The 14,413-nt window shown below is 47.7% G+C and overlaps 1 protein-coding gene and 1 long non-coding RNA gene across 3 annotated transcripts in view; both read left to right on the top strand.

The window, feature by feature from the left end:
• The first annotated feature begins 1,321 nt into the window (after nucleotides 1-1,321).
• The window catches only part of RCAN1 (regulator of calcineurin 1), a 90,296-nt gene continuing 77,204 nt past the window's right edge, over nucleotides 1,322-14,413 (top strand). The window contains exon 1 of the mRNA XM_072968879.1: nucleotides 1,322-1,745. Within this exon, the coding sequence (XP_072824980.1) occupies nucleotides 1,503-1,745 (243 nt within the window). The 5' untranslated portion in view covers nucleotides 1,322-1,502. The remainder of the gene's footprint in view (nucleotides 1,746-14,413) is intronic.
• LOC140698593 (uncharacterized) lies at nucleotides 1,800-12,656 on the top strand. 2 transcript variants are annotated; one of them, XR_012076390.1, is made up of 3 exons: nucleotides 1,800-2,327; nucleotides 8,610-8,758; nucleotides 11,456-12,656. It is a non-coding gene; the product is annotated as an uncharacterized lncRNA (long non-coding RNA). The 2 variants fall into 2 exon arrangements; XR_012076391.1 differs by having other exon boundaries at nucleotides 2,012-2,032.

Below are 14,413 nucleotides of genomic sequence, written 5' to 3'. Positions count from 1 at the left end.
ATCCATGTTATAACATGTATCCGTACTTCATTCATTTTTATGGCTGAAAAGTGATCCATTGTATGGATATACATCTGGTTTACACGTTCATCCGTTGCTGAACCTTTGGGTTATTTCTACTCTCTGGCTATTGTGTATAATGATGCTATGAACCCTCCTATATAGATTTTTGTGTGGACATATGCTTTGATTTCTCTTGGGTCTATTCCCAGGAGAGGAATTGCTGAGTCATGTGACAACCCTATGTTTAACTTTTTGAAAAACTGCCAAACTGTTTTTCTAAAGTGGCTGCACCGTTTTACATTCTCACCATGTGTGATGGTTCCAATTTCTCAAGATCGTCACATCACATTCTATGTTATGAGTTATCTCTGCACACATATTACTTCTCTCCTTGGATTTAAACTCCTAGAAGGCACAAACTGCACTGAGATGTCATAACAGCAACCACGGCACTCGGCAGGTTCTGAGTAAATCTCAGCTGTTAGTTGGATAAACTTTTTATTATAATCACTTACAGTTCCTAACTAGAGGGTAAGCTTACTTTAGGAGAAAATGCAGGTTTAATTTCACATCTTCCAAAAAAGTCTACACATAAACAGCCCTTCCATTTACTGATCCTTTGCTGGATTCTTACCATATATGACATTCAGGTTACTTGTCAAAGTAATTAACAGCAAAGCTGAAATTCAGACTCAGGTTTTCACTGAACCACATTGCCCTTTCCGTCTATAAACTCCCCAAAGGAAAGGACCAAGGTTTCACTTGTTATTTCCCATTGTACACAGTACATCGCGGTAACTCAAAAAAGCATGTCTGATTATATAAATTTTGAGCAGTGATATAATGACTAATAAGCTAAAATCCAAAAGTAAGGTATCGTTACCATGGTCTAGTTCAATTCGCTTGTGCGGCTATATCTGACTATATACGGTAAGCATCTAACGACTTGCAAAGGACCACGGAATCATAGCCAGGACTATATCTCACTTAAATCCTCCAAAGTTGGCCTGTGTGCCTCAAAACGTCATCGCGTGGGAACCACAGAGGCGCTGCCTTTACAGCTGTTATCTCTGCGCCCAAGACACTGCCCTGCGCCATTCAGCTGGCATCCGCTGTCAGAAAAGCGGAACTGGCTGGAGACCTTTGCCCCTAACCAACATGGCCGCACTGAGGCTTCAGGCTGAGGGCGGTAGAATGAGGATCACGTGAAAGAATCCTGCACCTCTATTGGGTTTCTCTCCTGGACGGGCGGGGGACAATGACCCCCATGGGACCGGCCTTAAAGGGCCCTTGGCTAAATCCGCCAGAGCTCCACCCTCGGCGGAACAGCGGCGGGCGGGGCTGGCGCGCCGAGGCCGCGTCTCCGGGAACCCTGGTGACCGCCGCCGGCTGCGACGCGAGCCCGAGGAGGTTAACTGCCAAGCCGGCCGACGGGAGAGGGCGAGGATCCCGCGCGAGCCCGGCGCTGCCGGCGGGGGCGCACGGGTGCGGGCGCCGGGATGGAGGACGGCGTGGCCGGGACCCGGTTCGGGACGGCGGCCGAGGCGGCCGAGGCGCGAGCGCCGCCCGGGGTGGCGCTGCGGCCCTTCGCGCCGTTCTCAGGGGCGGCCGAGGCCGACGAGGGCGGCGGCGACTGGAGCTTCATTGACTGCGAGATGGAGGAGGTGGACCTGCAGGACCTGCCCAGCGCCACCATCGCCTGTCACCTGGACCCGCGCGTGTTCGTGGACGGCCTGTGCCGGGTGAGGGCCGGGCGGGGCGGGCCGCCGGGCGGAGGGCGGACACTTGTTGCCGGGAGGACGCAGCGCCGAGATCCCGGCCGGCCCGGGGCAGCCTCTCCTGCCCGGGCCGCCGGCGGGGCGGGGAGGCGACCCCCGGGGCCGCGGCGACGTCCTGGGCCGCCCTGCCGCGGTCCCCTATGTCTCGGCTGGGGTGGGGGCGCGCTCCCCGAGGTCCGGGTCCCTGAGCACCTGCCGGGCCGCGCGCACAGCCCGCCCAGGGGGTTTTCAGAGGCTCGCCTTTCCAGCTGGTAACCGCCTCCCAGCGGCTCCCCTGCCCTAGGTGTTAGCTGGGGTGGGGAAGGGGGGCGACGTAGGAGGAGACAATCAAGGGATGAATTAGCTCCTGTAATTAGCTCCTTGGAGCTCGTACTGTCAGCTTGGGGGCTTGGGCCGTGACAGGCACTTACTCATTTGAGAAGGGGGTCGCCTCATTCACAGGGAGAGGGAAACAGACGTTGATTGGCGACGTGACTTACTGTTCATAAATAGGACCGCGTCTCCGCATTCTCAATCTGCACAACTGGAAGAAAAGCCAATGTTTGGGTGAGGATCCGCGGTTGCTCATTATACAGCTCTTGGCCAGTTTTGATCGAATGGTGTTGCGGGGGAAGGGGCCCACTTTCTTGGCCTTTAGGATATTTAGTCAGGAATCTTGCTCCCTGACGGGTGACATGCCACCATCGGGGACACTCAATACATGGTGAGTTGATCCCCACCCCAAATCCACACAGTTTAGACGCTTCGGAGGGTGAGGGGGCAGGTATGAGTAATCAGCGGTGGTGAGGAGGAGGAATTTATTTCAAATCTGCGAATGTGTGCAGAATAAAATTTGGACAACGTGGGCAGTGCAGAATGAAGCCTGTCTTTGAGAGATATGGCCCATTTAGGAGAGCAGCTGTCAAAGAAAGTGACGCTTTCGGTGCTTGGCTGAGTCTCCATGTACTGTCAATGAACTGTAGCTGAAGGCGGCTGCCAAGAGGAACACCACTGTGGAACAGAGAATGATGTGCCTGAGTCCTATTTATTTATAATTTATATGCTCATCCACTTTCAGAAAGGATTTACAGCGGCTGTGCTCTCAGATAATCGTCTATGTGTGCTTTCTAAAGCAACAATTGGCACACATACAGGGCCTCACTCATTCTACTCTAAAACCTTTTGTCTTCTTGAGGCTTAGGTCTAGCAGCATATCAAGTCTCTTTCTTAAGGGTCCTGGGTTGTCATTCTAAAGGAGCAAGATGAGATCATGTAAGATGCAGCTTATTCGCTTGGGTGTCTAGCAATTCGTAGGTTTACTGTTTCCCCAGTAACTCTTGGGGACCATCTTGAAATTGCTTTGTATAAAATCTCACCCACTTTGCTAGCTAGTCTTTTGCCAAATGTATATTGAGATTCTGCTATGAGCCAGGCACTGTTCTAGGCTCTGAGGGCGCAGCGGTGAATAAAATAGCATCCCTGCCTTCAGGGCCGGCATTTCTGTTGTGGGAAACAGACAATAAGCAAATACATGTCAATTATGTCAGGAGGTGATGTGCTATAGGAAAAAGTTAGACTGAGAAGATGGAGAGGTGGGGGGAGATGACTGTTTTACATAAAATGATCAGGGAACAGCTTACTCACAAGGTGCTATATTGAGCAGAGACAATGTGTTGATGTTCATTCATACATTCATTATTCTTTTATTCTTCTGTTGTTTATCGAATGCTTACTGTGTTCCAAGTACTGTTTTAGGCCCAGTGGATAGAGTGATGAATATGGTGAGCTTCCTGGATAGACAATAAAAAAAGAAGTGAACAAGGTGATTTCAGGTGGTGATCGGTGCAGGGACAACATACACAGGGCGATGTGACAGAGAGCGACAAGGAGAGGGCAGGGCCTGGGTTGTATCAGTCACAGCCTAACAGGGACACTCTGGTGGTTCAGGAGGTTTTAATGAAGAACCGGTTAGTTGGGGCAGGACTGAGGGAGTCAGCGAGGAGTGTTGGATGGCAGGGAGGAAGTCATGTCGCTGGCACCCTAGCAGAGGAGCCTCCTGGCAGAGCTACGGACACGAAGGGCTGGAATTGAGATGGTGAAGCAGGGAGTAGCAGGGAAAAAATACCCCCACTTGCCCCAGTTTTCTCATCTCAGTGGCAGAACCCAGCTGGCAGCCAGGAGGCAAGGGAGCCCAAGCAATACAGCCCGTGGGTGGCTCAGCCTTCCAGGGCCCAGGGCAGGTGGAGGGGGCAGAGAAGGGCCCTGGGAGCATTGCTGGCCAAGAGGACATGCAGACGGGGTCAGCACGTGGCCACTTTAGACGGGGTGGCCCCGGGAGGCCGCTCTGCACAGCGTGGGCTTGGCTGACAGGGAGAAGCTCCTGGTGTAGTTGTTGTGTGTCTGGCGTCCGGGTGGGGGGAACAGCAAATACCGAAGTTCCAAGGCAGGGGTGAACGGAGTGTGTTCAGAGGACACAGGGAGGGCAGTGGTGGTGGCCCAGGTTGGAGGTATCCAGGGAATGGTTTCCATGGGGGCCTGGGAGGCGATGGCAGGGATTCGGATGTTATTCTGCTTGCAGAGCTAGGTGGAGAATGTCTTGGAGAAGGAGGTTGGGTGGGCAGGAGAGGAAGCAAGGAGGCCCCTTGGGAGGCTCTTGACTCCTGTGGTGGGGGCGCCGGGCAGGTGTCTGCACCGGGGCAGTGGTGTTGCGGATAAAGCAGGGCCTGACCTCACCTTTCGGGGGACCAGAGCCTCAGAATGTGGGCTGGGGAGCTCTGAGCCTTGGGTGCCCATCCACAGAGTCCCAGAGACCATTGGTAGGCCTTCCAGTGGAAACAGTGTTTCTCATTTAGCTAAAACCATCTCTCGAGGTGGGAAGATGTGACTCCTGAGATTTCAGTCTGACAGCCTTATTATTTTGAAAGCCCTGTTTCCTTAAAGCTGGGGTGTCACCTTTGGGCGGTATGATGAAACTGTGATTCCACTTCAGGTCAGGGGTGTCTGACCCTTGAGTAAGTGGACCATTAACTGCATTGCCAACAGAAGTCCCTGTGCTGGTGGCCTGGGCCATCCCTCTCTTTAACCAGTCTGTTGAGGGGGACGTCCCCTGAGTGAGTGATGATGTAGTAACCTGTTAGGGCTATGGTAACAAAATACCCAGGACGGGGTGGCTATAGCCTGTTCTGTCGGCCGGCATGGATGGGTCAGGGCCCTTTTCCAGGTTTCACGCTTTTCACTGTGTCCTCACGTGGTGGAAGAGATGAGACAGCTCTGTGGGGTCTCCTTTATAAGGGCACTAATCACATCAGGAAGGCTCCATCCTCCTGATCCCTAAGCACTTCCCAACAGCTAACACTGTTACCTCCGAGGATTAGGATATCAACATATGAATTCGGGGGGAACACAAACATTCAGATGGTGGCAGCTGGTGTGAAGGAAAAAGACTGTCAGCGTTGTTTACATGTGTTCATATTATTGTGTAAACTTAATCTTGAAAGAAAGAAATTGACCTGAACTACCAATTCATTTGGGAATTTACATCAGAAGCCCATTTTCTGACCAGTAACCGTTGGATCTGATGTGTAAATTTGTTTTATTAGCCAGATCATCATCAGTGCTGTAAATAATTTATGATGACTGTGTTCATTAAATGTTTATCTAAAAAAATTACTGAAACTGTATCATTAATTTCAAGTAATATTATTAGAGAGGTTCACACCATTACACATGAATGAAACCTTTTATTAAAATAAGGGTTTTTTTTTTGCTGTGTAGATATTTGCTTAGCATATTTTATTCCTGTACTCTTTTTGTGAACCTTTTTTCTTTTTACTGAGAAAGCCAGGCAGTGCTTTGAACCACTAATTACATGTGCTTCAGATTGTTGGCAGTGGTTCACTGGGTCTCTGGAATAAGACTTTATTCAGTTGTCACCAAGTTAACCAGAAATTTAGTTTTCAAATAATATTCTGTTAGTTTCCAGACAGTAGATATAGTTCGACAGAGTAATGGAAACAAATACCATTTTTCTGTTGTCTAAAACATGAATGTATATTTGATTGACAAAGCTTTGCCTGAAGGCTAATTTGGAAAATGCTAATCATAGAAAAATTTACTCTCCTAGTGAATAAACTCAGCTTTCTTAAATGGCCACGTAAGATTTGTGATACTTTCCTTTTTTTTGTGGATTTTTTTTTTTTTGGTTTGTTTGTTTTGGCGGGGGAGGTACTTAGGTTTGTTTATTTATGTATGCATGTATTTAATTATTTATTTTAATGGAGGAACTGGGAATTGAACCCAGGACTTTGTGCATCCTAGGCACGCACTCTACCACTATGCCTTCCCCCTCCTTTCTTTTAATAACATGAAATATTCTGATGGACATGAAAGCAGCTTGAGTGGTGTCCTTAAATTCTTTGCATCAGTGATGACTCCTGAGCAGTTCGGGAAGCTCCCATGCCCAGGCTGCTCTAGCCCAGTCCCAGTCTCAGAGGCTGGGGGCTGCCTGGAAAGAATCACCTGGAAGCTCCCCAAGGTGATTCTAATTGGGAGCCAACGTCGAGGACCATCGTCTAGCCAGAAGCGGGTCTTGCCTGACCAGGGTCATTGTTGTATCATGAAAAGATACTGAATAGCTGATCCTTGGTTCCACTTGTAGCCAGATCTGTGCCTTGATTTCCTCCAGTCTAAAATGGGAGTCAGCCTCTGGTTCTGGCTCCTCCCTTCTCCTAAGTGGTGTTTGACCTTGTGGCCAGGAAGCGGAATGATTGGCCGTCAGCACAAGGGCCCAGCCTTTGGGCAAGTGACACGGGAGATAAGAACATTTACTTTGACAGGGGGTTGCCTCTGGGGCCTCTGTACACATCCTCTCCTGGTGCTGCTCACCCTCCATCCCGGCATCAGGTCCCAGGCTTGTCCTCCCAAAGCTTACACTTCAGTAGACAAGATACCACTCGGTAGTAATCTGATGATTGCAATGTTTTGAAGATCCAAGGATATGCAGTTTCCTCTCGTAAAGTTATATATGCTTGACTGTGAATCTGCCTGTCCCTGTGACCAGTCATCCTGCGGCAGCCTGTTGTAAATGTGACATTCCAGCAAGATGGTAACAGTTGGGTTCTGTTACCGCACGAACCTCAGCCCTTCCAGGCCGTTTTCACTTTTCATCCTGGTGTCACAGGCATGTGGTTTCTCAGACTTCAATTACACATGAAATTTCCCCTGAAACCTCCTTAAGGATGGAGAGATATTAAACCAATATGGTCTGGTTTAATTTGTTTGGGAAAGTTCAGAATGTTTTAAGTTTAAAGAAAGAAAAGCCTGCATATTATCTATGTGCAAAGTTTGCTTCAGAAGTGCCCACTATTTCTCTAATTTTAGAATTTCTGACTCTTAAATAAACCTCTCCCCATTTTTTTTGACATTCATGGGGTTCTTATGAGTTCTCACCACTCCCTTCCCCAGCAAAATTTGGTCCTCTTTTCAGCTCCATTGCTCCAAGCATTTTTTCTTCAGTAGCTGTAGCTTTAAATGTTATTGCCAGCACCTACAGACTTCTCAAGCCCCAAAGACAATTACATAAGGGACTCAAAAAAAAAAAAGATTTGTGATATAATAGAATAGCTAAAGCAGAGGCTGTTTGATTCCCGGGTTTATGTTTCAGGCAACATTCTTTCTTTCATTTCTATAAATGTCATCAGATGACACAGTCCACTCTTTTTCAGACATGCCAATGAGGGGCCTGTCTGCCCTGTCCGGTGAATGCACCCCTCCTGTTACCATCAGAGCTGTTGTGCCCACCAGTGTGTGTGCCGGGGGCAGGGTGGTGATGGCAGAGGCGGAAATAGACGCCTAAGTGCACATTTTCTGTGCGAAATTGTGAGGACCCATTTCAGGGGCCAAGGGGGAGTGCCAGTTATTCGAAATACAATTCAGTTGTGACAGAGAATTTTTCCCTTTGTGAATACTAATCACTGTCACAACATGGGGACGCCGACAGTTAATGAGGCGGTAAATGGCTTTGCTGTGTTCTCTGGGCGTTGGCGGGCTTCTGCCATGGTAATAGGAAGTAAAAATAGCTCCTCGACCCTTCTTGGGCAGAACAGAAACATTTTCAAAATATAACATCAGGAAAATATTAATGAACTCAACTCAGTCTTTGATGTTGGAGAGAGAGTTGACATCATGTTGTACAGATTTCAGTCACTGTAGAAATACTTTACTCTATTTGGTTTAGTTTGTGTAGGTGTTTTTATTTATGTTTTATTTATATTTATTTTACTATTTATATTTATTTCATGGAGTTTAATATACTCCCATTCCCCACGGACGTGTGTACATGAGGAGGCAGTGCAGCATAAGAGTTACTGGAGTGGATCTTAAGCACACCTTTACCGCTTACATGGTGTGACTCTGGGGAAGCCATTCACCCTACTGCACCTTAGCTTGCCTACCTTAAAATGGGGTTGCATAGTACACCTTAAGATGTGCATAAAATGCTTGTCCTAGGGACAGGGACATAGTAAACACACAATGTAGGTTAGTGTGTTAGTTACCTACTACTGTGTAACAAACTAACTCAAGACTGAAAACAATAAACATTGACTATCTCCCAGTTTCTCTGGGTCAGGAATCCAGGGATGGCTTTGCTTGGTGCCCCTACCTCAACGTCTGCAATAGGGCATGAGCTGCCGTTTCATCCGATGGCTCAAGTGAAGGAGTGTCTACTTCTAGATTGACTCACGTGGTTGTTGGCAGGATTGCATTTCTGGTGGGTTGTTGGACTGAGTTCCTTGGTGGCTACCGGCTAGAGGCCTTCCTCAATCCCTTGCCACTCGACCCCCTCCTTAGGGCAGCTCACAACTTGGCAGCTGGCTTCCATCAGAGCAAGCAAGAACGGGCATGCGAGATAAAATGGAATGCATGGTCCTTTTTGTGACCTAATCTCAAGAGTGATTTCCCACCACTTTTACTGGATTCTCTTCGTTAGAAGTGAGTCGGTAAGTGCAGCTCACACTCAGGGGGCTTACACCAGGGCATGAATCCTGGGGTGTGGAGGTCCCTGGGGGGCTGTCTTACAGGCTGCCTATCACAGTAACTGTTTATTAGTACATTTTTTACTCTGTAACCTTTTTTGACTTCTTGGAGCAGTTACTGTTCAGAAATGTTTAAGGTAGTTTCCCATCTGATTTGCTTTAGCTTCAACTCTTAAAAGAATATCATTTTAGACACCAATACTTAACATAAAATAGCTCCCTGATAGGTTTATAGCTGGGTTTTGTAGCAAAAGCTGTTAGCCACTGCACTTTTGAACCAAGAGCTCAGGAAACTGAACCTTTTTTACACTGCGAAGGTTCAGTACATTTCCTTTCATTACTAACTTCAGCAGGTGCAGTGTGAAGTTCCCATGTGTAGTCATAATCAACACCATAGAAAGAGGTATTTGAGGTTGATCTGAATTCAGAATTAAAGGACAGAAATGTTACTTAATTCAGAAAGCTACTTCGGATTTTTTTTTTTTGCACAACATAACAATAGTCTGTTTTACTTTATCACCTTTATATTTTTTGTTAAATTTTCTGCTTTACTTCACAGATAATATAAGTAGTTGCTATTCATTAACATGAGATGCTTGAAGTATAATGTATATCATTTCATCTTTTTACAAGGACTCTATGAAATAGGTACTATTATTACTCCCATTCTACAGATGTGGAAACTGAGGCTAGGGGGAGGCCAAGTAACCTGTCCCAGGCCACACAGCCAGAAAAGGCGGGTTTTAGGACTCAAACCTAGTTTTAGCCAACTCCAAAGCCCATGCCGTAATCATCTTATAGTGTGCAGTAACACACGTGAATTTTTTTGTATCTGTCACATCTTATTTAAACCCTAAGACATCTCTATGAAGAAAGTACTTTTATCCATAGGAAACTGAGCTTCAGATGAGCAACAACTCTGTTATTCTCTCAGCCGTTTATTTACATTAACGGATCTGTTGGAGAGCTTGTGGTCCATCAGTGGCAGCCCTGATGATGTTCTTGTGTTCCAGCAGAAGGCAGTGCCTGGGCACTGGGGCCAAACAGACCCAGATTTGATTCCCAGCCCCATCACTTCACTCACTCACTCACTCTCCCATTCATTCATTCATTCATTCATTCATTCTACAACTGTTTCTGAGGGCCTGCTATGTTCTGAGCACCCTGCTGGTGACAAGGCCAGCTGTGGGTCCCCAGGTGAGTCAGTCAACCTCCCCAGGTCCAGTAACCCCAGTTGCAAAAGGGGGGCAGTAATCCTACCCCACAGTCACCACAAGGCCAGTGTGAGGGGAGCGCAGCCCTCGGTGAGTGACAGATGCCATCCCTCCCATTACGGGCTCCCTGGCTGGCAGGGAGGACCTGACATTTTTTTATTGTGTGTGTTGTGTAAATATAACTAAACAGCGTAATAGATCCCTAGTAAACCACACGTCCTTGGGCACGACATTCACCCAGACCTCGTTTGCTTCATCTACAAAGTGAGCAGGTTGACCGGGTCATCTCGGTGAGGTCACTTCTGGCTCTTGGGTCACGGAGCACGGCCCGTTTACTCCTTGCTCCCCAACGTGTTCAATCAGACTTTTCTAAGTAGAAATTTGCTCAAGAAGAGAATTTCTTCTAGTGTGATTCTGGTTCTCTTCCACCCAGCTTCCCGGAGTTCCACCTGCGGGGGAGACAGCTTTTTTCGCCCATCCTGGGTTTTTGGCAGCAGCTTTTCCCCAAAAAGATGGATCATGAGAGAAAAACATAATCGTGAATATCCTTGCGAGAAGCCTTGGCGAAACCTAAGTCAAGGTGGAGGCTTAGACGGGATGTGTGTAGCCACTTACACAAAGAATAATTTGATAGAGAAATGACAGGAGGGGGAAAGTGGTGTCAGGCCCCCACACGGCAGCCTGCTGGGGGAAGGAACCTGACGGGGTGCCCCTTCAGGTTCCTCTGTAAGAGTCTGGAGCCCTCTCAGTAAAGGCGGCATTGCTGTGCTACCTTCAGGCGGAAAAAGGGGAGAAGACAGACCTCTCCTGCACATGCTGCTTCGTAATGGCCTTCATTCAACTCAGAATACCTTGTGTGTCCGAGAGGCATATCTTGGGGTGACATTCTGGTTTCCTCCACACCACACTCCTGCCTGATCCTGCCTTGGTCAGTAGGAGGCCTGTCTGCTGGTTTGTGGTGAGAGAAGAGGTAAATTTCAGCCACTTAACACTTGTGCCTGTAATTGGTCTTGGAAATTTAATTGATCGGAGAGGAACTTGTGTCAGAGACGGTTTCGCTGACCCTAGCGCCGACTCTGTCCATTTACTGTTTGAGGGTTTGCCAAAGATACAGCCTTGCAGAGCCAGAACACTTAGGTGAAACTTTTTTTTTTTAAAGTTTGTCCATTATTGGGGATTGTCCCAAAATCTCCTGATAATTATTTCTTTTTGATAGAGTGACAGTATATCCCAGTTGGTCCATCTGGTTCAAGCCTGTCAACCGGGAAAGTTACTAGTGGTACCGTCTTTCACTCTTCTAAGTTTGGGTGATAAAGTATATATGCAGTTAGTTATAAGCAACCTATTTATTTAGCATTTACCATTTGCCACATATTTTATGTACATCATTCCATTTTATCCTTCTTACAACCTCCTAAGATTAATACTATATTTGCCCATTTTATAGGTGGAGAAGGCTCGTCCCTTCACAAAACTAATCAGCACATAGAATCCCATGGCACCTGGGCGTCTGACTCTGGGCGCAGCTACAGAACCACGGCAGGAAGGGCCCTCACACCCAAGCCTTCCGTCTCTCCAAGGAGGAATCAAGGCTCAGAGCGGTGACGTTTTCTCCGGGGGGGCGGTCACCACACATTTACAGAACTAGAACTTGCTCGCGGGGCTCCTTCCTCCCAGCCCACGAGTTACACCGCTCATCTAGTTTCCTGTGGAATAATGTCCTCCCCATCCCAGCTCCATCCCCACAAAGAACCCAGGGCATGCAGATGAGGAGGACACCAGAGTCAACCAGCTAGAACCGGCAGAACTGTCCCCTGCGCCACCGATAGGGGGCTGCCGAGGAGCAGGGTATCCCGTCCCTCTTCAGGGAGGGGCGGAGGGAGCGTCGCCCAGAGAGCTGATCCCGGGCTGTTCAAACACCGGCCACCAGGGGGAGGTCACCTCACGTGTGTTCTGGGATGGAGCCTGGTAGTTGCCTTAGACTGTTCGAGGCATCAAAGACTGAACAGGCATTGTCAGAACGGAGAAGTCACTCCTTGTGCTGCCGAAGAAGCTTTTGTAACCATCAATGTGAGGTTGGAACTTTAAAGTGGAGAGACACCCCCCTCTGCTCAGTTCCCCATACAGAAAGCCAAAGCAGTGACAGCCACCCCCTGAGGGTACCCTCCTGCCGCTGGGCAATGGGACCCCCTTTGGTTAGAACAGGGAACACAGGGATGCTGAGCTCCCCCCAAAGATTGACCCTCCTCTTCCAGCTGTGCCTGGTACACGTTTGTGACATGCTTTGCCCCCCCTCCACATTTGTTGTACCGGCCTCTGACTCAAATTATCCACATAAAGAAATGTAAAGAGAGAACTCACTCAGGTGAAATAAACACTTCATTTCAGAGAGAAGAGGAATTTTCTGGGCTGGCTTCACCTATTAGGTGACTGCGTAGATTACTTCCAAAAGGCAAAGCTTGTGCTGGTGCATGGATTACCAGGCCAGTGTGGTGGGCTCCTGTCCTCTGACAAGTCCAGGACTACCTGCTGCTCGGGCCATGGAGGGACAGCTTTCTTCTGGGCTGGAGTCAGGATTCTGGGGAATTCAGGTAGATCTTGGCTGTGCTGAACCACCTTTGCGTCCTGAGCTGCAGATCTCAGATGGTGATGGAGACCCCTCAGGGCTGAGTCAGCAGTCTGTCAGCTCCTGAAAACAGACCTCTCATCAGAAAAACTCACTGGGTTACAAACAGTGCGTGGCCTGGCCTGAAGAGCCTTGCAGACATTTGGCATCAGCAGGGTTGGTTGGCATCTATAGCTCTCTTTCTAGAATAGCCGAATCCGAGATGTTTCTTTCAAATTCAACCACCTGTTTTACCCTGGCACACTTCCAGGGTGGTTTTCATTTTTAAAATCAGTTCTGGAATTTGTGTATTCCTTTGAAGTGAGACCCTAATGCAGTCTCTTATTCGTTTAATCCTGGACCCATATTGGGAAATACTGTAATGGATCATAACATACTTTGTAACATCCACACTCAGAGGATTTCAGTTATTTAGAGCATGTTCAGGGTAATGAATGACCTGGTCCTCAGCGCTAAGAGCCTGCCTGAGACTGTGGCACAGGTGAGGTGAATGAGGGTAGAGAGGTATTCGGGGCATGACTTCCTGCAGCGACTGGAAGGTAATTGTGCAGAGGACAGAGTCGAGTGTTAGGTGCTGCATTCGTGGCCTGGAATGAAGCAGTAACACTTGAGGGCCGTGTCTGAGATTCTGAGCAGCTTTATCTTATATTGTAAAAGGAGGGCTGGGTGGTCCTTTACCTTACTAGGATGCTGTGAGAATTAAGTACAGCAGGACAGTGTTTGTGATAGTATCTGAAGGCAGGGGATACCTGAAATGATTTGTTTCTTCTTTATCAAGAACTCTGTTTGAATGTCAATGAATATATGATTAGAGGTTTTATATTGAGTAACCATTTAATTTTTGTTTGTTTATTTCCTTTTCATTTATTATCTTGTCCTCCTTTGTTTTCTCTGCTAGATAGCACCAGGGCCACATTGGCAGGATCACCTACTTCCAGGTCTTCTTGTTGCTTGTTGCCTGTCTTATTTCTATGCCTCAGCCGAGAGTGAAAATGTGCTCCAGAGTATGCACATATTACCTGGGAGCGCTCACCCTTTATGGACAAATGCCTTACTTTGGAGCTGTGCGTATGATAAAGGCAGTAAGATGCAGTAGATAGGAGTGTGGACCTCAGAGCCAAGTCAGTCTGAAATCAAATCCCAGCTCTGCCAGCAGCTAGCTGTGTGACCTTGGGCAAGTAACTTAACTTCTCTGTGCTTCAGTCTCTTTGCAAAATGGCGTGATAGAAGTACGTACCTCAAGGGGTTGTGAAGATGTGAGCATAGACATAAAGGGCCAAAAATAATACCAGGCTTACAGTGAGTGTTTTGTACGTATTACCATATTATGTAATTTATTCTTCAAATGCAAAGATTACAGTGTCTGTATTGCTCGCTGCTGTTTATCCTGTGCCTAGGACAGTGCCTGCCACATAGTAGGCACTTCATGAGTATCGGTGTAGCAGTGGAAGTCAAACACTAACATGAAAATGAAACTATTGCTCTTTTCAGTTCATTATATATTAAGCCTTATTTTCCCAGGAGTAATTCTGGGCACTTCTAGAAATTGCATAAATTATTTTAGGCCAGTAGGCTCTGCAGCTCTAAAATTATTGCAGTGATTGTGCGAGTGTGCACACGCGCGCCTGTGTGCAATTAACAGACCGAGATGTTGCTGAGCGGCTAGAATGCCGGCGTGAGATGCATTACACCAGACGACTGGCGTGGCTTGTTATCACACGGCGTGCTTAGAAAATCATGTTTTAACGTGAATGAGCGTTGCTACAAAGTTGAAGACAT

The sequence above is a fragment of the Vicugna pacos genome, chromosome 1 (genome assembly GCF_048564905.1).
Source record: "Vicugna pacos chromosome 1, VicPac4, whole genome shotgun sequence".
NCBI classification, from domain to species: domain Eukaryota; kingdom Metazoa; phylum Chordata; class Mammalia; order Artiodactyla; family Camelidae; genus Vicugna; species Vicugna pacos.
This window is presented reverse-complemented; position numbering and strand designations above follow the sequence as displayed.